Consider the following 22,841-nt stretch of genomic DNA (forward strand, 5'->3'; position numbering starts at 1 on the left):
TGTCAAGTTTTGACTACTTTGGGCTTCTTATATTTTGTTGTCTTTATTGAGTATTTTTTTTGTTGCACCTTGATCTTTTTTATGATAAATTGTTTTGAATTATTTGATGTGTTTTAAAAATTCTACAATGAGATTTTGAATCAATTTAGAGTATCTATGAAATCCTTAGTTGTGATCATGTGAAAGAGTGCTTTTTTACCCCTTCACTTCATTCTTTTCTTCACATGAAATACATGTACTAGAACTCCTCAACAAAATGGAGTTGTTGAATGGAAGATTCAACGTCTTGTTGACACAACCCTAACTTGGCTTATTCATGATAAGGTCCCTAAGAAATTTTGGTGATACGTTGTACTTTACTCTTGTTATCTCATAAATCAAATGCCTTCATTTGTTTCGTAAGGAGAAATTTCTCTTAACATCTTACTCCATGGGAACCTCACTATAAGTTTCCATTGTGAATCTTTGGGTGTACTTGCTTCATTCATGATGTTTCCCCTAAGCTTGACAAACTGAATGCCAAGGCAATAAAATGTGTTTTCATTGGATGTTGTTCTCACCTTCAAAAAGGTTTTAGGTGTTACTATCATAAAACACACATTTCCATGCTTCCTTTGATGTTACTTTCTTTGAAACAATGCATTTTCTTTCTCTTCCACCTTTGTTGTTGAGTTTGACTTCGTAGGGGAACCCATTGAAGTCGCAAAAAATACTCCATGTTCATGTTTTTTTTTAAAAAAAAAAAAAAAAACCTATATCTCTCACCATACTTGAAATAATTGCACTAATACCAACCATTCAATAGGAATAACATATTCCACTACTCTTATACACTTACCAATAAAACAATTATCAAAGATTCAAACACTTGATTCGTAAAGAAGGTGGACATCTGGTTGATTCATGTCCTACATCATCATTGTCTCCTGATATAGTCCAAAACCTCATCGCAAGTCGAATATGTACCTGATCCACTCACAATCTTTATCCTATCTATAATTTATTACACAAAAATGACTATTTTCATCGTATTGTGCTTTCATTACTAATTTATCTTCTGTTTATGTTCCTAAGAGTGTTAAGGAGACATTAACTTATCTAGGCTGGTAGCAAGCTATGGTTGATGAAATAGAAGCACTCTATTCTTCTAAAACTTGGGAGTTAGTACGTTTACATTGAGGTTTGGTTCAAACCGAATCATGTATTATAAGAATCAAATCGAAACCGAAATCGACGATTTTGGTTATGGTTTCGATTCCAAACTGTACTAAAAAAATGTAAAGTTTAACTATTATTTTTTTGAATACTTGATTTTTTACAAGGTAGTATATGTTCTGGTTCGATCCTGGGACCACCAATTTGGAATGGTAATAGAGGTGTCATTACACTACATAGTAGTTGGCAAGTTTAACTATTATTTGATTAAAGTTTAAACTTTAAATAACAATTTAAAGTTTAACTATAACAAAAATTTTTTGTTTAACTTTAAAATTTAAATATTTGATATAACTATTCTAAAAAAAAAATTAGAATGAATTTTTTTTTTAAAAAAATTAATTGTTGAATTTGAACTATTTGAAAAACAGAATAAAATAGAATTTAAAAAAATCAATTCGAACTAACGATTTCGATTCCGGAATCGAGAACCTCCACAATTGAACCGTGGTCATTCCTAGCCCTATGGGCCTATAAGCTGGATTGAGTGGGCCAGGCCACTGGCAACCCCCTGCTAGGCCGCGGCGCGGCTGCGGGCTTTCACTCGCACCACCTATCCGTATTGACAGGTCTTTGTGTTCGGGAAATTATATCGTGCACCGCGGTGCATAATCAATTATGTACCGCGCATCAAAACGACGTCATTTTGTTTAATAGAAAGAAACAGCATCCGTTTCTCGCCGTTCCGCACCCTTCCGCAAAAAGTAACTTTGTTATTCAGTTTCATTTTGTATACACTGCAGTTTCAGTTAAACACAACTACAGTTTCATTTCAATATAACTACAGTTTCATTCGATATTTATAGACTCAAATATGTGAAAATGTTATTTAATTTTATTTTATATACACTATAGTTTTATTAAAATTTAAAACACAACTACATAATCATTTTGATATAATTACAGCTTCATTGTACAATATACACTCAAATATGTGAAATGTTATTCAGTTTCATTTTATATACACTGCAGTTTCATTTCACCACAACTACAGTATCATTTTGATATAACTGCAATTTCATTTGATAATATAAAAATAATACATGAGACAGTGTCGGTTTAGATATACTATAGTGTCAATTGGTAATTAACATACAAAAAAATGCGCGTTTCATTAAAACTAACAGCACGTTGTTTCTTTACTTAAAAAAACAGCGCCGTTTTGACCGCGGTCCACAATATAACGACCCTTTGTTTCACCCCGGTAGAATTTGTATTTGTAAAAAAAATAGTAAAAAGGGTTTTGAAAAAGTTTACAAAAAAATATTATTGTTGGACCGTACATTAATCAGAAATGAATCTGAGCCGTCAAAGTGAGTCCACAAGGGCAACCAATCGAGCAGACGACCACCTAGCGCTCTCCCCCCCTATTGCTCTGCAATTTCTCTGGGGAAAGCGCGACTTGCCGTGTCGACGAACGACGATCTCACCGTCAAATCCCTCGTTGCTCTCCCGACGCCGGAAAATACCCTTCTTTGTCCCTCCACATCGCTTTCACGCATTTCATCTTTACATATACACATACTCACACGCGCATACCACTTGTTGAGTTTTAGCCGGGACTGAGCGCACTCGGAGCTGAAGTGAAACTGAGCATCACTTCCTCAGATTCGTCGAATCTCTGCGGTGATAAAAAAATTCGTATAATTTCACAATTTTTGAATTCATTTTCTCACGAATTTGCAGGGTTAGTCTGCGTTAATTGCAACTATCTGTTTGTTTAAGATGCTGTAAATGTAGAGATAGTAAAAAATTAAGGATAGCTAGTGAATTGTTTGAACGAATGTTCTTGATAGGTGCATTTCTAATTTGGCTAATTTTCTGATAAGTTTTGATATATTTGTGGGGTTCCCCTTTTAAAATAAAATTAGACCCTTAGAAGTTTAGTTGCATATATCTGTATCTCTGTTATATTTTGGTTCTTTCTTGTCTTTCAGATTGATACCTATTGTGGATGCTGCTTGTTCTAGCTGTGAGCCGAAATTCTAAGTAAAATGTTCTTAAGATTTTTAATTTAAAAGATCATTCTTTAAGGGGGTATTATTGTTATTATAAAATTTCGAGAGGCATTAGATTATGAATGTTATCATTTTGCTTAATGCTTATTATCTTTTTATCCTACCATTTTTATATTGATGTCGTGCATGCCTAGATTTGTAAGTACATATGCACAAACATAAATGTACTGCTTCCAACTTCTTTTTTGTTTGTTTGTGCATGCTGATATGTGTTTGCTATAATGAATCCTTTATATATGCATTTTGGCAGGATGGTTTGAGGGATTTTCAGGCAGTGGTGCAGCTGGACTATGGGTAGTAGCGAGGTGAGCAAATCCTCAAAGGAGGCAAAGGAAGCAAAGGAGCCAAAAACTCCTAATTCACAAGTAATCATAACTTTTTATCAGCACTTCATTTGTGTAATAAAAATGCTGGGTTTAACTGTGTTATCGGTGAATGATTTCCTGTTTCTGGATTGTTTGGGCTGTACAGGAGCAAGCTTCACCATCAACCACTGGCACAGTCAACCCAGACTGGTCTGGTTTTCAGGTTAGTTGTCCAGTTGTGACTTTCTCCCTCATTTATTAACATTTCATTTTTGGTAGTTTAAACTTGGACTATTATTTACAGGCATATTCTCCTATGCCTCCACCTGGGTTCTTGGCATCAAGTCCTCAACCACATCCTTATATGTGGGGAGTTCAGGTACTACAATTTGCATTTTTTTTTTTCTTCTTTTAATGCATTTATGAGATATTGTCTAGTTTACAATTACTGCTTGGCATGTGGTGTTTTAAGTATTGTTGCCAAGGTATTTGCTTTCCCATCCATTTTTAATCCCAACAAAATCAAGCTTTCCTTTGTGATGCTTTATCTCTCTCTATAATTTAATATTTTATACTTCATATCTTGTTTGGTAATCAGATAGCTTAGTTTGTTTTGGGTTGATATCTTCAGCTACTTTCTCATGTTTTTCCCATATTTGTTGCCTTAGTCCTTATGGATCGTGGTCAGCAATGAAATTGGATACCCTTTTGACTGGCTTAATTATACATATATTTAAAAATCTGAGCAGATGTTTTCTATTTGCTTCACAGCTAAGCTTCAAATGAAATTTCAAGCTACAATAGCTTCATTTGTTTGTAGTTGCAATTTTACTGCTAAAATTCATATCAATTTCTTGACTAGTTTTCATTGGTCTTATTATAAATCCCAGAGTGAACCTGATATGTTTCAGAACCCTCCAATGAATAAAAGATACTAACGAGTGAAAATGTTATGCAGTGCTCAATATCATACTAATTTTGATGGTTAAAATGAAATGCTTGGGTTGTTAGGACCCACTCTTGTCTCAAAAGGTCTGTATGGCCTCTTCATATCCTTATGTTGAGACATTTACCTCATTTATGTATTTCAGATTTGGTTAAAGAGGATATTTTGCTATTTGCTTTTGTAATTTGCCTTATCTTGAAAAGTGTCCTTTATAAAATAAACTTTTAAAATGAAAAGTTCTAGCACCTAAAGGCACTTCAATTTTGAGGGTTTGTAGGTTATTCTAATGACAATCTGTAGAATATATGCATGTGTGCTCTAGGTTTCTGTCTGAAGAAGATGGTTGCAGGCTCCTTTGTTATAGCTCTACTTGATTATCAAAGGATAAGCTTTTCCATGTATGAAGCTTTTAATAGAATATGATTTATCCATAAGATAAAGCCTGCCCTTCATTTGGAGCCTATTTGTTGAAATGATTTACTGCCACACTCAACCTTAATCATGACTTTAAAAAAAAAAGGGTTCATTGGTAATTCATTTATATTCTTCTGCTCTTGATTTCTTAATAAAAATTATTCGTGTTGTAGTTTCCTTTTTCAAATACTTTTCCTCAAACATTATAATGTGGCAAGATACAGATTGTCTATAGTTGCTGTAAAATGCATATAAAACTAAAATCCATGGTCCAAAAATGGGTTATCACACTATATTTCTTATACCGCGTTATTTCTTTGTGGCAGTTCATGAAGGTCTGTTTTCTTTTTGCTGTTTGGACTCCAACAAATTCGTTTTAACTGTTTTGACAATTTTCTCATGTAATGCAGCAATTCATGCCACCCTATGGTACCCCACCTCATCCTTATATTGCAATGTATCCACCAGGTGGCATATATGCCCATCCATCTATTCCTCCAGTATTCTCTCTTGGCCTCTTCTATGTCTTTTCAGCTTATAGTGCATTACCTTAATTTCTGTTATCTTAGACATTTTTTGAATTTATCAGGGATCATATCCATTCAGTCCTTTTGCAGTGCCATCTTCAAACGGAGTTGCTGATGCTTCAGTGAGTACCAAACTTTATAATTTTGAAACCCTTTTTGAGATTGGTTTTGAATTTCTACTGGTTTCTTGTTTTTCAATTTCATTATAGGCTAATACTCACAGCACTGTGGAAGTGGATGGTAAGGCCGAGGGGAAAGAAAAATTGCCCATCAAAAGATCGAAGGGAAGTTTGGGTAGTTTGAATATGCTTACGCGGAAAAATAATGAACCTGGTAAAACATCTGGAGCTTTTGCAAATGGAGGGTATTCTAAAAGGTATGGTGATGTGTTGATTGGATTAGATGCATGATCATAATAAATGATTATTCAGTAGACAAAGGGTTCATGTTCTTTGAAACAGTCAGATTAACATTTGGCATCAATTAGCAACAATCTCCTTACCCTTCTAATGCAGTTCCAAAACTAATGTTTCTGTTGACCAACAATTCTCCTTGTTTCAGATGTACAATGTATTCAAACCTGATTTTTTTTTTTCTTTTTCCTTCAAGTTTCTGTTTAGTATTATTCATTAGCATGTATTCATTATGTGAACTGATGCTATTCTGCTTTTCTTGGCAATCAAACTGATCTGTATGCCTAGTGCTATTTATGTATTTTGATATTAAATATTTGCCAACATTGAGTTTGCAGTGCAGAGAGTGCAAGTGAAGGCTCAAGTGAAGGAAGTGATGCAAATTCTCAAAATGTAGGTACTATGTTTTTACTTTGGTATAAAATGTAGGTGATATGCAGTGTAAAGTTGTTTTATTCTAGGTTAGTAAATTATCCATGGCAATTTTAGTGGAAAATGCTACCCAAAGATGGTTATTGGTGTAATAGAATTTATTTATTTTATTTACAGGAAAAAAAAAGTTGATGTCACATAAATACATTTTTCCCCTTGATGCATATATTTTGGTTGTCTCGTAATTTTAGTCTATCAGCTAACTAGTGTAGTAATTTCTTGTTCTGCAATGTACTTTTTACAAACTATATATTGTAATGTTCATTTTCTGATTTTTTACTGGTTCTTTGATGTAGGAATCACAAATGAAATCTGGAGGCAGGCAAGATTCAGGTGTGCTATTATGACTTCACTTTGCAAATGAAAGGCTACTTTACAATTGATTTTATTTATATAAAATTATTATCTTATTTTGCTACAGCTGAAACATCTCAGAATGGTACCGCACACAGTTCTCAGAATGGAGGGACAAATGCTCATGAATTGATAAACCATTCCGTGGCAATTGTTCCATTTTCTGCAGCTGGGGCTGCAGTTGGTGTTCCTGGCCCCACAACAAACTTGAATATTGGAATGGATTACTGGGGTACTACCGCCTCATCTCCTATCCCTTCAATCCGAGGCAAGGTACCTTCTGCTTCAGTTGCTGGTGGAATGGTCACTGCTGGATCACGGGAGAGTGTTCAATCGCAGCTTTGGCCTCAGGTTTTTATATCCTCTAATATTCTGCTCCTTTCTACTTTTCTCTTTTGATTACTTTGATTCTTTTGCTACTTGTATTTTCTTTTTGAGGTGGATCAATGCTTTTAACTTGATCAAATTTGTTTAGCTATTAAAGGAAGCTTGCAGAAACATACATGCATGTTTTATATAATTGATACATGAAAGAGTGTTGACAGATAGACCCGAGTACCCGACATTAGTGTCCTTTGTAGATACCATAAATTCTTAAAGGACCAGGTGCAACATAGATATGGTGTATTAATTTTGTGAATGCCCCTATTTACTTTCTGGTCAAGCAGTGATGACTTTTAATAACTAATCTTTTACCCATTTGATTTTATTTTTATGTCGTTGGGTACATTCAGGGATTGAATTCTAACCTTGAGCCTTGAGGTTAGGAGGCTTCCCTTGGCTATTGTGATTTTCCTCACCTCAGCTGTTGTATGATCTTCTCTGCCTGTGTCTAACGAAGTAGCTCCTCTGCGACACATGCACACACAAATTAGACTTACAGATGCATATGGACTTCTGATCTTCATTAAATACTTAATATTCTACAAGTTATCACTTGAATTATGTTACGGCTTGTACATGGTCAATTAGTTTGCGGTTCTGTTTCTATAAGTATGTTGTGTAGTCATCTCTATCCTGGTGTTCAGGATGAAAGGGAGGTCAAGAGGCAGAGAAGAAAGCAATCCAATAGGGAATCAGCTCGTCGTTCCAGGTTGCGCAAGCAGGTAAAATTAGTGCCTTCTATTATCTGTTATGTCAGTCCTTGCTAAATCCCTGATCTCTTGCTGTTCTTGGGAGCCAGGCTGAGTGTGAAGAACTTGCTCAGCGTGCTGAAGCATTAAAGGAAGAAAATGCCTCTCTCAGAGCTGAAGTGAGTCGCATTAGGAGTGAGTATGATCAGCTTCTTGCTCAAAATGCATCTCTTAAGGTAAAATACTACCTGTGTCTTTTAACTTCCGACAATTATATACTTCTAGGGGTTGTATGCAACATCCTGTATTCCTGTGTCTTTTAACTCCTGGGTAAATATTCTTCAGTCACTAAAGAATGGAATTGGCCCTGATTTGGAATGAGTGGTTTTTCTCATTTCTTTTGGTTACAAGGGGAGTATCCTAATGATTTTTTAATTTTGGTTGCAGTTAGATTTCTACTTTTATACTTTGTTCTCTGTCTTTTTTTTTTTTTTTTTTTTTTTTTTTTTTTTTTTTTTTCTATTCCACCCTAATTTCTTGTCACATTCTGGCTATTTTCAAATGTCCAGAGCTACAATTTAGGGTGTTGTGAATCACCCTAAATATAAAAACTGAACGCAGAAACTTCAAATTATCCTTCCTCGTTCCTCAATCAGCAATTGCAATGAACATGTTGCCTGGGATTGTTGGAAACGTGATAAAATTTTGGACTGTTGGGTTTGAAACACATCATAACATCAGGGACACTTTTTAAAGTTCTGAGACATTGATGACTATTTGTAACTTAACCGAATCTTTGATGAATTTTAAGAATGAAGTATTCTGGGTATGAATGTAGAAATTGCCTTTGCAGGAGAGGCTTGGTGAATCATCCGGGAATGAAGATCCGAGGCTCAGTAAGAACGAACAACTTCTCAGCAATGATGCTCCACATCCATCGGAAGCAGTGCCCATGGAGGGTAATCAATGAAGTTGCGGCTGTATTGTTGCAGATTGATCTTTAGGGGTTTAACCTAACCACTTAGTAGTAAAACTCGGTTTTTAATTTCAAAATTACATTAGTTAAAAAAAAAAGAAAATTCTGCAGCTGACCATTCTGGTGTCAGGCGGTATTAGTAAAATATTGTCCATTGTTTCTCAGTTGGCCGATCTTTTATGGTTGGAGGAACTTGGATGATATGTAGAGAGGGGTTGTAACCTTGTGTTGAATTGTGTTTAGATATAAGGGTGTTGTGTTGTGTCTATGAATCTTCTTCAACTTATTTGTATGTAGGGAGATTGTTGATCAGTTAGCCACATCTAGAGAATAATATTTAATGAACTGAGTATGGAATAATATCTGATGTGCACACGTGTGTGGTTCTCTTCATAATCTTATGCTTTTAGGGCTCAGTGGACTTTACAACTGGAAAACCATCGTACAAAATGTCATGTGCTCCAATAGATAATGCAAGGTGACCCTAGTTCATGGTATAATTTGTCAAATTTTACTACATGTACTCCTTATTTCTACTCCATGACGTGACAAAGAATGATAAGTTATCTTCATTCTATAGGTCTTAAGGAAAATATCAACATCAAATTTGGTGAGATGGAGTAAAAGTTGAGAGTAGAAATAATATTTTCCTAATTCGCTCGGGGCCGGGGGTGGGGGTCAGGGATAGGTGGTAGAAAAAGGAGGGTTTGGGTTGCAAAATGGATGGATGAAATAGTGTGTTGGAAAGAGGAGGGTGAATTACTTGTGATATCAAAAGTTACGTCCAATTCGTGCTTCTTTTCATAAGAGCATCCACATGATTTTTTGTGATTTTTTATGTGTCAGTAGAAGAGAGAATAAGGAGAAAACTAAAAGTAAAAAACAAAAAAAAAAAAATTGACAAACTAAAAAATAAAATAAAATTAAAAGACCTTTCTTCTTCAGAGTGGACACTCTGAAGCGCCCCAGCGGGCACGTCGGAAACACGCGCTTGTTGGGGCGACAGTGTGTGTCAAGCGCACTGCTGTTTGTTTATTTTTTTAAAAAAAAATTTGACAAAAATTTTGTGTTTTGCAGGAGGAAAAATCAATCCAAAAATCATCTCAAATTTTTTGGGCTAACAAAAACCAAGAAAAATGCATTGCTATGGATGCTCTAAGGAGAATCATGGATGTTCCTCTATCAACCAACTTCAAAATGCCAAGTGTAAAAAGATTTGAGAGGGTAGGGGATCCGCAGGAGAACATTTTGGCGTACTAAATCGCTATGATTTTAAAGGGGGCCAAAAATGTTGTGATGTGCATGACCATTTTCTCGGCTCTTTAAGGATGATAACAGAGTGGGATGGGTAATAGAAACTTCTCTCCATCCCTGTATCCGTAGAAAATTTAATCCCCGTTTTCAAACCCAGTCAACCTTATAATCAAATTAGTAGTTTAAGTATAATTTTTAATATTTATGTAAAAAAAGTAAATATTAAATTCTTAAGTTAATAATAATAATAATAATAATAATAAACTTTTGAATATGTTAAATGTACATTTTTAATATCATAAAAGGTTATTTTGAAGGTACATTGTTTGAGTACTGAAAGTTCATTATTTGATATATTACTAAATAATGAATTTTCAATACACAAATAACGTACTTTCGATATATTAAAAATAAACATGTATTAATGTTCACATTCAATTTGTCTCTAATGTTTTGTTGGTATAATGTTTAAAATCAGTGTAGTATTTAAAAAAAAAAATCGGTGTAGTATTGGAACAACTTAATATTATTTAATAGTTGTATTATGGGAGAATCACCATCTTGATCTCTCAATTGTTTTCCAACTATTAATGTAGTCCTTAGTTTTCAATTTCAACTAATTTGATTATCAAATTGTAAAATTTCATCAATTAAATTGAAGAAATTTTAAAAATGAGAAAATCACCATTTTGATTTATCAGAAGAATTTAATTGATAAAATTTTAAATAATTCGAGGATCAAATTATTTGAAATTGAAAATTAAAGGAGAGTTAGAAAACAATTTAAAAACCAAAATTGTAATTATTTTCCCTAATGTTTTAAATCCGGAATTGTTGTATTGGCATATGGCGTATCGAAGAAGACGAGCCGCATGAGGGTAGTAAAATTAAATTTGGCCCATGCAGGTCTCGAACCTGCGACCTTCGCGTTATTAGCACGACACTCTAACCAGCTGAGCTAATAGGCCAAGTTGTTATAATGTCGTAACATTGTGTTATTATATTTAAACACAGAATGGAAAAAATTTGTATGTGATATTCAGGTTCTTCAGTAGCGGTGTGCATAGTCTTCAGTTCTTCACTGCGGTAATTCAGTTAATTTACATAAGGACTTAAGTATGAAAAAATATACTTTTTATTATTATTATTATTATTATTATTATTATTATTATTATTATTATTATTATTATTTTAAAATACAAACTGGAGGGAGACCCCAAAGATTAGTTTCCCGTATTCACAAAACGGGTAACCGAAACACCCAAAACATCATCGTCAAGCAATCCAAAAATCTCGCTCTCTGGTTGAGGAAGAAACAAGAAATCGTGTCTAGATTTCAAAGCCAACTTTAATTTGCCAAAGCATCGGCCACTTTGTTTTGTTCTCTAAACACATAATTTACATGAATCAACCAATTCTTCGCCCTCATCCATCTCCTACGCATTAATTGATCACGTTAGCCACCATACCAGTAGGTAGGGTCTCGTAGGAACTGGCGTTAATCCGTTGAACGATGCGTTTGGCATCAGATGTTCAATTCTACATTATAATATATATCATAGATAAATGTTTATTTTTAGTATATTAAATATTAATTTTTAATATTTTGAAAGTTTATTTTTTAATTGTATACCAAAAAATGAATTTTCAATATACACAAAATAAACATTCATAAAATGAATTTTTAATTTACTAAAAAAAGAATATTCAACATATTAATAATGAACCTTTTGTTAATGATCTATCTTGTAAAGTGGACCATGGTCCATGATATAATGGTTGCTTAAGTATTGGAAATGATTGAAGAGAAGAATTGATAATTGTTATATCATGGACCAGGTTCACTATGGATATTATGAACGCTGTCCAAATTATGTATTGCATATTATGTATCTGAGTTAACGAATTATGTATTTGTTAAAGTTAACTTATTATATACCATCAATGTATTTATATGTATATAATATGTTAATTACAAATACATAACATGTACCATCATCCCAGGGTGAATATAATCTTAATCCACAATATAATTTACAAACAACGGGAGGGCGTACAATTGATATTTGCAATAGATGTAAAAAATACAATGATTTGACTTGGTTAAAACTTTTAAATACTTCCACTTAAAAAATCTCTTAAATATTAGAGATGATGAATGGATTAATATAATAATATTATTTATATGCACTCATAGTATAATGACCAACTGATATCAATTGGACTAAATTTTTAACTAAATGCTGTCCCTAATTTTTATTTTTCATATTATTTTGAATTTAATTAATGTTTTTTTTTTGTAATGTATTTATTGATTAATTTTGTGTTATACATTCAATATAAGCTTGTACCATTAAAAAATAAAAATTAGCGAGGTTGATTGAATAAAATTATGTTAGTTATCTGTATAGTATTTCTCTGATATTTAGTTTTCAATATGATAAAAAAATAATATATGATTATAAAATAATTATAAAAATGCTCCGACATGGATCATAATATAGCATAACATTTAATTATTTAGTGCCAGTCCCAAAACAGTAAAATGTTTATAGGGGAGGTGAGTTGAATAGACTTTCTAACTTTTTTGAAAATCATTAAAGTGATCTTGAATTTTTATCATTATTTTCCTTGCTAGTGGTGGTGCATGAAGTGTATGTGCGTATTTCAATGTAAACGTGTGTGTAATGCAATATTAGAGTGTACAGTGTATAAGTGTGTTACACTGCAATATAGAAGTGTGGACAAGATTTCAGTGGCATTTAAACGGTGCACATGAATACATGATTTGTGCTTGAGTGCACATAGTTACCTATAGCACAACACAACACCCCATTCTGCTATCCTATGCTCTACTTGTTTGTCTCACTAAATTAAAGCATTGGACATTAACAAAACAATTAATTTTTTTTATATTTAATAATAACAATAATTATTTATTATTTAATTAAAAAGGTTTATAATATAGAAATGCTGTTGGAAGATTAATTACACAATTTCAATTCTCTCTAGCTCTCTAGGGTTTTTGCCTCCCTCCTTGGACGTCCGAGGTTTTCGTTCGATCTTTCACAGTGTTTCTCTCCGGTTATTCGCCGGTTTCCTTTCTCCGGCAATTCGCCGCTTTCCTTTCTGTTTCTCTACTTATGGATGCTGGTGCGACGTCCAGTATTGTTGCGGGAATAACAGCCCTCTGGGCTGACATGACCCTAAATTAAAGAGGAAGACGGCGTCTTTGAACCGGTGGAGACTGTCGACGCGGGCCAGCCCGACTCGTTTTTCTACGGGTTAGAATTTTCTTAAACCAACCCGTGTAAAAAGGGCTTAACTGGCCAGCCGATTTTTTTTTTTAATTTATATATTATATATTATTTATATTATAATAAAATTTTTAATATGGTATCACCTAACAATTTGTATATACAGAAAAATGATTTTTATTAATTAATGGAGCCTTTATCATGTTTTTTTTTTTCCGGATATATTGGAGGAGGTTGAAAATTAAACTGTGACCTCATAAATTAAAATTATAAATTAGTACTACTAATTACTAAATCATAAAATCTCCGAACAATTAACTCTAACCAGCCTGAGATTATATCAAAATTAAAATTTTATTCTGTCTGAATTCTTGCTTACCAAACATAACCTAGCCGTGCAACAATTGAACGCCGGCGTCATCTTATAAACTTCCGGCCAGGGGAGGAGGAGAAACCAAATCATATGGGGAGAGAGAATTCCTATTAGAAATAGATTTTTTTCTTTTTTTAAATTAAAAAAAAATCGAAAAGAAAAAAAAAATCCCAAAGGATATGCAAAAATGGATTGTATTCTCCCCTTCTGGGCCCTCCTCTTTAGCATCGCCACCGCCTTCACGGTGGAGGCGGCGCCGCCGTTTAACCTCTCCGCCATCACCTACGGGGAAGGCTATTCCCCTCTTTTCAGCGACTTCAATATCGAACGGTCCCGAGACGACAAGATCGTACGCCTCCTCCTCAACCGTAAATCCGGTAATTAATTAATCCAAATTAAATAATTATATATATATAATTATTGTATGTTGGAGTTACATGATACGATGTAAAATTGTACATGATTTGCAGGGTCGGGAATAATTTCCACAGAATATTATAGCCATGCGTTTTTTAGCGCCAGCATTAAATTGCCGTCGGAATACACAGCCGGAATCGTTGTTGCATTCTACGTAAGTATACTAGGATAGCTACCATCTTTCATGCCTTTTAAGAAAAGTTTAAAGTTGAAACCTTAAGAATAACAAAAACTTTGCTAATAAAGTCTTATAGTAACTTAATATGCATCATGTTAATTGGGTAGTCTGAGGTTACATATAGTCATATATAATATCTATCAATTAAAATGTATGATATTGTTGGGCAGAGGTCGGTGAAAAGTCAATTCAGAAATTGGTAGTTAGGAAAATTATTGGGCAAAGGCCAAGTCCAGCAATTGGTGGTTAGGAGAATTGTTGGGCGGAGGTCGATGGAAGTCCAAGTCCAGCAATGGGTGATTAGGGAAACTGTTGGGCCAAGGGCGGTGAAAGGTCAAGTCTAGCAATTGGTGGCTAGGGAAATGGTTGGGCAACCCGGTGAAAGGCCAAGTCAAATAATTGGTAGCTAGGGCAATTGTTTCAATCATTATGCTCTGCAACCGTGTGCACCATGCATGGCGCACACGGTTGCGAACGACGCCATTTCACTATGGTGGAGTAACGGTGTCATTAGTGGCACAGTTTAACTCCACCAATCAATTTTTTTTTTTTTTTTTTTTTTTTTTTTTTTTTTTTTTTTTTTTAACTCCAATCGACGGGATTTCCAACATTTTCGGTGTGGATATATAGTTCACTAATTCTGGATATATAATTCATTAATTCTGAATATATAGTTCATTAATTCTGGATACATAGTTCACTAATTCTGGATATATAATTCATTAATTCTGGATATATAGTTCATTAATTCTGGATATATAGTTCATTAATTCTGAATTTATAGTTCGTTAATTCTGAATATATAGTTCATTCATTCTGAATACACAGAAGTAGCAAACGGCCATAAGTCAAAACAGAGTACCAGTAATCGGTGTGAATATATAGTTCACTAATTCTGTATATATAGTTCACTAATTCTGGATATATAGTTCATTAATTCTGGATATATAGTTCAAATTATGCATAGCATAATGCCGTTAACGGTAATCGAAAATAATTTTTTCTTTTTTTTTTTTAAAAGTCGGACGTCAAAACGACGCCGTTTTTGCAACTATGTGCACCATGCATGGTGCACACGGTTGCACGACATAATTTGCTCAATTGTTTGGCAAAGGCCGATGAAAGTCCAAGTCCAGCAATTGGTGATTAGGGGAACTGTTGGGCCGAGGGCGATGAAAGGTCAAGTCTAGCAATTGGTGGATAGAAAAATTGTTGGGCAAAGGCTGGTGAAACGCCAAGTCCAACAATTGGTAGCTAGGACAATTGTTTGGTGGAGGCCGATGAAAGTCCAAGTCCAGCAATTGGTGAGTAGGGAAACTGTTGGACGGAGGACGGTGAAAGGTCAAATCTAGCAATTGGTGGCTAGAGAAATTGTTGGGTAGAGGCCGGTGAAAGGCCAAGTCTAACAATTGGTGACTAGTGCAATTGCTGGGCAGAGGCCGATGAAAGGCCAAGTCTAGTAATTAATGGCTTAGAGATTTATTGGGCGGAAGTTGGTGAAGGGCCAAGATCAACACCCTACCTCTTGAAAATGTGGTGATGCCTTTGCTAGTAGTTATAGCTTTTGACATAGTGGTAAACACTTGATTTTAACAGATATAATATACATGCGTATGCTTGGATGCAGACATCAAACGTGGACATGTTTGAGAAGAACCATGATGAGCTAGACATAGAATTTTTGGGGAACATAAGAGGGAAACCATGGAGGTTTCAGACCAATTTGTATGGCAATGGCAGTATGTCTCGAGGAAGGGAAGAGAGGTATCGGCTGTGGTTCGATCCAAGCAAAGAGGTGCACACATATAGCATTCTTTGGACTCCCAAAAACATCATGTAAGAATTATATATATATGATTATTGCTAGCTACCTGCTTGCTTTATTTATATTCAATTTCCTTCTTACCCATAATGTGAGACTTTCGATCTATTTAAAGTTAATAAGTTTATGCTGCGTGCTGTTAGATTATAACATTTGCAATTAAAGATTTTCATTGATATAAAAGCACTAAAAAAGAAAATATGACACATTAACGTAGTGATCTGAGTGCTTACTTTTTTCTTTATTCGTCACTACAGTCACACTCCACCTTTCGATCATTACTGAATTATGTCCAAGTGCAAAAAAACAAAAGCAGGCCTCAGGAGTAATTTTATATATATCGTCAGATTTCCGTGGGACAGGATTTTCCATGCGGTTGTACAGTCACTCACTATTAGTTACGCATAAATACATCACAAGGTGTTTGGATATGCACCATTAGGTGTGGTGCATTTGTGCATTTTTTTTGTTAGACCATGAGGTGTCTTGAGCATGTCCTAACTGTAGGAGGGCCCGTACCATACTCAACTAATCCCTGTTCGCACTGGGCTGGTCCAATTAAGGGGCAAAGTACTGACCAAATTGGTTTTCCATATGAGAGGGTGGGTTCAAACTCCCAACCTCTCTTAAGGGACAAAAGTGCACGACACTCACACCAACCAAGCTGATTACTGTGTGGTGCATTTATGCATACCTAATGGTGCAATCCGCATTGACCGTACGGGAAGCCCGGTTCACATTTGATCCACTATATATATAGGGTTAGGTTTCGTGTGGCCGTGCTGTCACTCACAATTAGTTACACATAAATGCACTACAAGGTGTTAGAAATGCAACATTAGGTATGGTGCATTTATATATATATATATATATATATATATATATATATATATATATATATATATATATATATATATATTCCTTAAGAGTAAATGCATGTGTTATAGATTCTTGAATTCAATTCTCTTGTATTTTAGCAGCTAGCGTTTTGAATAGGGTGTTTGTTTGCATAGTTTTTACCTAGACGAGATGCCAATCAGGGAAGTTGTGCGCAACCCATCAATGGGCGGCGACTTCCCATCAAAGCCGATGTCTCTGTACGTAACAATATGGGACGCCTCCAACTGGGCCACCAACGGCGGCCGGAACAAAGTGAACTACCGGTACGAGCCCTTCGTCGCCGAGTTCAGGGACCTCGTACTCGAAGGCTGCGCCGTCGACCCCATCGAACAAATCCCGTCCACCAACTGCACCGACCGCCACGCCGCCCTCATGGCGCGCCGCTACGCCACCCTCACGCCGGAACAGCACACGTCCATGAAGTGGTTCCGCGAGAAGTACATGTACTATTCCTATTGCTACGACGTCGTTAGGTACGCCGCCCCGCCGCCCGAGTGCGTCATCGTGCAGTCCGAGCGGGAGATGTTTAGGTCCAGTGGTAGGCTGAGAGAGAAGATGAAGTTGAAGTTCCATGGAAGCCACCGGAAGCACCGCCGTGGCCGGAGCTCTAGAAGGTCAAGTCATGCCGGTATAGCCCAAATCTAACTTATCCAATCATTCCACGGAACAGCTCGGACAGCTCAGTTGGTCACAGGGGTACACTGAAATTTGAGAAGAATGTTCAAGTTACTATGATTTATATCCTTTCAGATGCTCAATCAGAACAACTCTTAGGGAAGAATGAATAAAAAGTATATTATTTGAGTACTGATATGATTCATTCAGTACATAAATAATATACATTTAATGAAGCTAGTGTGGATCATGATATGCAGGAAATTTTGACTAACTTATGTATTATTTGTGTTCATATATAGAGTGTATGTAAGAATGCTATTGTAAATGTTTGGTGCTGGTAGTTTTGACATGGTGTATGTTGTAATATTATTGTTCCAAGAAATTAGATAAATTCTCTACTTTATGTGAATCAAGTTATTAATTGAAGTATGTTTTATAGTTTTAGGTTCCATAATTTTTTGTTGCATAGCTATTAATCTCTATTAGTAAAATAAGATTGAATCAATAATATTTGTTGTTTCTCCAAATTATCATTCAAAAATATAAATTAATAAGAATAGAAACAAATTAATATTAATTGTAAAAGTATATATAAAATATACTTGACATATAAATTTTAAAAATAGATGCATATATAATATTATCTCATAATAATTTAAATAAATACAAATTTTAATTTTTAGATTATTTATCTTATCAATTTTAGATTAATATTGAAACCACAAAAAAAAAAAAGAAGTAAATAATACAATTTAAAATAATTAAATTAGACCTAATAGTACCAAATTTAAAATTAATTTTAATTAATAAATAAATGCAAATCAAAATTTCTCTAGGTGATTCTACTTTATTAATTAGAAAGGGACATAAACAAACAGGCTCTCATAGCTCAGTTGGTTAGAGCACCCGTTTAGTAAGCGGGAGGTCTTGAGTTCGACTCTCAACGAGAGCAATTATAATTTTTACTCATCCAAACTGCTTGCCAGGGATATATATTATGCTACTACGTTGATAGTAAAACTATAGGATTAAACCAATATATATAAAATAGATTTTGATGAATGAGCAGCAGCATTATATTTTAACACTATGAAGTTGGAATTGAAACCTATTGTCTAATTTATCATAGCAATCTCTAAGATTACTGCACAGATTGAAGGGCTCATCTTCTATACAACAACTTTCTAAGTTTGTATACCCCCCACCATACCCCATACCTATCACCAACACCAGCATTTTGGCTGCCTGCACGAGCATTTCGACCACCAACACGAGCATTTTATGCAGCTCGGTTGTAAACACCCGCATTTTGGCTTCCATTTCGGGCATTTCAGCCTCCATTTCGGGCATCTTGGCCAACACCAACATTTCGTGCAACTAGGCTTCGAGCACTCCAGGCATTTTGTCCAACAACAGCATTTCGTGCAGCTGGGCTTCGAGCACTCGAGGCATTTTGGCCAAAAGCAGCATTTCGTGCAGCTGGGCTTCGGGCACTCCAGGCATTCTGTGCAACTGGGCTTTGGGCATTCTGGGCATTTTGTGGTGCATCTGGGCTTCGGGCATTTAATGTTGCAGCAGCACGTCGGGGCGTTTGATCGCTTTTGTAGTTGGAGTGTTTGCCGGATCTTTTGGAGTCGAGCTTTCGTGTTCATGTTCTCCATTTCTTGGACAAACCTGCATAGGTGGCGGATATAGTCGGGGTAAAGCTCTAAGTTGCAGTGCCCTCCTCCCTTAATCCACAAGGGCTCGTACGCATCCCTAGCCATTTTGCATAGTCTCTCACCATGCAACCAGTTTACCACATCATCTTCCGTGCCCTGTGGATCAAAACGCACGCCACCTCAAATGAGCAATCACTGGAATAAGCCAAATACTTATATTGATTGTTTAATCAAGTCAAACAGTTAATAGTCGTCAAATAAGCTAAAATTGGCTGATAAGCTAACTATGTTACCAAACAGGGCCATATTTATTATATAAAGATGTGAAAACCAATAAGTAGTTTCTATATGTATGGTCGGTCCATTTAGAAAGAATGTTGAGGCCTTCAATGACCATTTCTATATGTGTGAGATGCAATCCTTCCCCCAAGTGAAACAAAGATAATTGTCACGTAGAGCATATTAAAAGGTATGGTTAACACCAAGGTGTCATATTCGTCGATATTACACATCCGAGAAAAGGGCAGTTCGGAAGTGCAATTTATTACTCTTTATGTGCTTTCGTTTCAATCAAATTTCTAGAGAAAGGAGACCTATTTCAATTTCAAATAGGAAGGCGGGGTTAAAAGCACTTACATGTATTACAAGCACAGGGGATTTCACCTTCCGAATCTTGTTTACATTCTGCAAGTCCACACGACTCTTGGTCAGTAACTATTGCAGGCAATAAGCACATAAATTGGTAAAAAAACAGTCGTACAAAGTACAAACTAATCTCATTGGCACGGGCTCGTGAGATTGAGACGCCAACTGACCTTGTAAATGTCGCAGCAAAACGCAAACTTCACATGACAGAGCACACGAAGACCAGAAAGAATGCCACTATGCAAAACTACGCCTCTCAGCCTTGGCAATCGAGCTGCCAAGTGCAATGTCGGGCCACTTCCAACAGACTGTCCATACAAAATCAGATCTTCCTGGCTAACACCATATTCAGTTTGAAGGCATTGATATACTGCCTCGATATCAGCATATGTATCGAACTCACTTGGCTGATCCATAACAAAAGCATAGCATAGCGAGATCATTAAATCAGTAAAGCAAGATTTTTAACTCTCACAGATAATATCAAATTCGTGGTGCTATTACTATATACCTTCCCATTAGAAGCTCCATAACCAGAATAGTCATACCTGCATATTTTGATTGAAACAGAAGTAATAATCAATATTCCCTCCCGAAAACATACAAAGTTAGCAACATCCCTACACTATTGGGCGGAGGCCTGAAGGGACAAGCATAGCACCAGGTGGCCAGGGGATTGTTGGGCAAAGGCCTTGAAGGGCCAAGTCCAGCACCATGACTTTCAAAAATGTGTCGATGACTGCTACTCAAGTATAAGGAAATAAAGTTGCGACTCTATTACAAGGTAGTATTTTTTCTATACTTTCTCTATCCAAAGAGTCAATACCCCACCTATCTCACCACCGGGGTTCGATCCTGTAACCTTCACTCAAGGAGAGCCACAGAGGTGCCAACTGAGCACAAGGTGCTTGGCAGTAATAAACACTTCTTACGCTTGATCCTAACAAGTAGTATCAGAACGCTAACATACACTAAAATGGGCACAAAAACAAAACTACATAACAGAATTCAAAACCACTAAATTCCCTATCTCTTCAAGGACCATGACTGGTTTCTGATTGGGAGTTTGGAAGGGGATAACTTAGATTACATCCAAGTACAAGTTGCAAATGCAGCATACATCCATCCATCCATCTCATTATGGAAAAGCAATAAATGCAGGCTAAGAACAGTGTGAGAGTGAAAGATGGGTTGGGTTTCAAGTTCCATTTGGCACCAAAGGTGGGTTTCAATGGGCAACTAACAGTGCATTTGACAAATGGAGCAAATTGAAGAACAGTCCCTATCACTATCACTATCACTATCCAAACGCACCGCACAAACTCTTTTTTCACGTTTCACCATCGATTCTGTAGGTGAATGCCACCCAGTGAAACCTGTCACTTTTAACATATCAAGATTCAAGAAACAGCAAATTAACAACAACAAAAAAAAAAAAGTGGAAAGGGACTGTTGAGCAGTGAAAATAAAATAATAAAATTCACCCCAGATCTTCATTACTTTCACCTTTCTTATCCTCAGCCAAAACCCACAAAATTTTCAGATCAAATCCACACAAAAAAAAAAAAAAACAGATCCCAAACCCCAAAACCTCTCAAAAATGGTGAATTTAAAAAGATAATAAAAAAATAATTTTGTATTCCCCTTTAGGCATGAGAAATGGATAAAAGGAGCACGCCAATGACGCCACCCAGCAGACAGAACTATTTCCATTTTCCTACCCCCCCCCCAAAAAAAAAAAAAAATTTATAGATACAAAATAACTACAAGAAGAAGGGGATTCACCATATCCAAGCTAAAACATGAAAGAACTCACATGTATGTATATACAGCCAGCAATAAATACAGAAATGAGAAAAAAAAAAAAAAAAGATTTTGAGGTTAAGAAAATGGGGAAAAAGAAAAAAGAAAGAGGGAAAAGGGAGAAGAGTACAGACCCCATAAGGTTGACTCGGAGATTAGCTTTAAGCTGAAGAAACAAGTCATAGAGCTGGCCGAGATCAGCCGCATTGCCGTGAGAGTATAGCATAGTGAGCCTAGCGTATGGGTTCTTGAGGTAATAAGCAACGATCTTGTTGCCTCTTTTGGTGTCCAGAAGGAGCACATCCAAAGAAGGGTCGTCGGCGGCGCCGGAGATGGGCATGGAGGAGGCGGTGGAGACGGCGACGAGGCGGCCGTCGTCGCGCTTCTTGACCTGGTAGGTGGCCGGAGACGGCGGAAAGAAGGCGAACTTGGCCGCCAGCTGAGATACCAAACAACCCATGAATATGAATGATTGTAAGTAAAGCTGGAATCGGAAGAAAGATTGAAGGTTTTCCCGGCCGGCACCGCCCCCAGAGCTGAATGGGCTCTGAAGACGCAACTCATGAATGCATGAGAGAGAGAGAGAGAGAGAAAGACGCTGAAAAATGTTGAATGGAAGGTTGGGTTTCGGTGTTACAGAGAGGGAGAGAGGACTACTTGTGTTTGGCTAAATCTGTGAAAGCTGTGACAGTGAGAGTGAGTGAATATGAGAGAGAGAGAGAGAGAGAGAGAGAGAGAGAGAGAGAGGTGTCTGTGTAGTGTAGTGTTGTGCATAACTGCATATAATGGAGAGTATAGTGTGGATTAATGAGCCCTTGGGGTTGGGGTGGCAAACTGGCAATTGGCAAAGTAGGAAACTAGGAATTGAAGAGGATGCCAATTGGCCAAATTCTACATTTTTTAAATAGTTTTTGTTATGATCCACCTCAATCATTAAGTAAATTTTACTTTTTAAGTCAAATAAATTTAAGGTAATGCACATCAATTTAGCGCAAATTCCTTTTTTAATCTTGGACTACTATGACACTATCTCATTTTTAAGTAGCCACTAGCAACTATGCTACTAGACCATAAAGTTATTGACAATATTATCGCATTTAATGTTACTCTTTTAATTTTTTTGAGTACTTTTAATTCTTTTTATAATATAGTTTCGGAGCGGATGAGAATTAGTCGGATGGACCTGGACTATTAAACGGAGAGAGAAAGACCCGGATCATCTCGTGGTTTACACCAAAGG

The 22,841-nt window shown here is 35.9% G+C and overlaps 3 protein-coding genes and 2 non-coding genes across 7 annotated transcripts; 3 read left to right on the forward strand and 2 right to left on the reverse strand.

The window, feature by feature from the left end:
• The first annotated feature begins 2,752 nt into the window (after positions 1-2,752).
• Positions 2,753-9,018, forward strand: LOC109185363 (bZIP transcription factor 68-like). Its single transcript, XM_019335352.1, has 13 exons — positions 2,753-2,841; positions 3,484-3,598; positions 3,705-3,761; positions 3,843-3,917; positions 5,309-5,398; positions 5,488-5,547; positions 5,635-5,801; positions 6,177-6,231; positions 6,567-6,603; positions 6,692-6,975; positions 7,653-7,730; positions 7,808-7,933; positions 8,551-9,018. Exons 2-13 carry the CDS (start codon positions 3,524-3,526, stop codon positions 8,665-8,667), a joined length of 1,221 nt encoding a protein of 406 aa, XP_019190897.1. The 5' UTR covers positions 2,753-2,841; positions 3,484-3,523; the 3' UTR covers positions 8,668-9,018.
• Positions 9,019-10,821: 1,803 nt separating this feature from the next.
• Positions 10,822-10,895, reverse strand: TRNAI-AAU. Its single transcript has one exon. It is a non-coding gene; the product is annotated as a tRNA-Ile (tRNA).
• Positions 10,896-13,544: 2,649 nt separating this feature from the next.
• Positions 13,545-17,562, forward strand: LOC109185364 (probable xyloglucan endotransglucosylase/hydrolase protein 30). Its single transcript, XM_019335353.1, has 4 exons — positions 13,545-13,934; positions 14,028-14,128; positions 15,780-15,988; positions 16,988-17,562. Exons 1-4 carry the CDS (start codon positions 13,745-13,747, stop codon positions 17,517-17,519), a joined length of 1,032 nt encoding a protein of 343 aa, XP_019190898.1. The 5' UTR covers positions 13,545-13,744; the 3' UTR covers positions 17,520-17,562.
• An 808-nt stretch (positions 17,563-18,370) lies between these two features.
• TRNAT-AGU lies at positions 18,371-18,444 on the forward strand. The gene has a single exon. It is a non-coding gene; the product is annotated as a tRNA-Thr (tRNA).
• A 100-nt stretch (positions 18,445-18,544) lies between these two features.
• Positions 18,545-22,468, reverse strand: LOC109185361 (protein ABHD17B-like). 3 transcript variants are annotated; one of them, XM_019335350.1, is made up of 6 exons: positions 21,736-22,468; positions 20,310-20,346; positions 19,969-20,205; positions 19,790-19,837; positions 18,963-19,309; positions 18,545-18,902 (listed from the first exon to the last, which is right to left on the reverse strand). In XM_019335350.1, the coding sequence occupies exons 1-6, from the start codon at positions 22,059-22,061 to the stop codon at positions 18,713-18,715; spliced, it is 1,185 nt and encodes a 394-aa protein (XP_019190895.1). In that variant the 5' UTR covers positions 22,062-22,468; the 3' UTR covers positions 18,545-18,712. The 3 variants fall into 3 exon arrangements, with proteins under 3 accessions (XP_019190895.1, XP_019190896.1, XP_019190894.1); XM_019335351.1 differs by having other exon boundaries at positions 18,545-18,971; positions 19,041-19,309; positions 21,736-22,465; XM_019335349.1 differs by having other exon boundaries at positions 18,545-19,309; positions 21,736-22,467.
• Positions 22,469-22,841: the final 373 nt, after the last annotated feature.

This window comes from Ipomoea nil, unplaced genomic scaffold, assembly GCF_001879475.1.
Source record: "Ipomoea nil cultivar Tokyo-kokei standard unplaced genomic scaffold, Asagao_1.1 scaffold1317, whole genome shotgun sequence".
NCBI classification, from domain to species: Eukaryota; Viridiplantae; Streptophyta; class Magnoliopsida; order Solanales; family Convolvulaceae; genus Ipomoea; species Ipomoea nil.

Bases quoted from the DNA above. Each gene is read 5' to 3' on its own strand.
- LOC109185363 (XM_019335352.1), top strand. From the start codon at position 3,524: ATGGGTAGTAGCGAGGTGAGCAAATCCTCAAAGGAGGCAAAGGAAGCA. The intron at 3,918-5,308 runs GTACTACAATTT...CATGTAATGCAG, and splicing joins CTTATATGTGGGGAGTTCAG to CAATTCATGCCACCCTATGG. The intron at 6,232-6,566 runs GTAGGTACTATG...TCTTTGATGTAG, and splicing joins GTGATGCAAATTCTCAAAAT to GAATCACAAATGAAATCTGG.
- LOC109185361 (XM_019335349.1), bottom strand. From the start codon at position 22,061: ATGGGTTGTTTGGTATCTCAGCTGGCGGCCAAGTTCGCCTTCTTTCCG. The intron at 19,838-19,968 runs GTCAGTTGGCGT...GTGGACTTGCAG, and splicing joins TTTGCTGCGACATTTACAAG to AATGTAAACAAGATTCGGAA. The intron at 19,310-19,789 runs GTAAGTGCTTTT...TTTGATCCACAG, and splicing joins CCCCTGTGCTTGTAATACAT to GGCACGGAAGATGATGTGGT.
- LOC109185364 (XM_019335353.1), top strand. From the start codon at position 13,745: ATGGATTGTATTCTCCCCTTCTGGGCCCTCCTCTTTAGCATCGCCACC. The intron at 13,935-14,027 runs GTAATTAATTAA...CATGATTTGCAG, and splicing joins CCTCCTCAACCGTAAATCCG to GGTCGGGAATAATTTCCACA. The intron at 14,129-15,779 runs GTAAGTATACTA...GCTTGGATGCAG, and splicing joins GAATCGTTGTTGCATTCTAC to ACATCAAACGTGGACATGTT.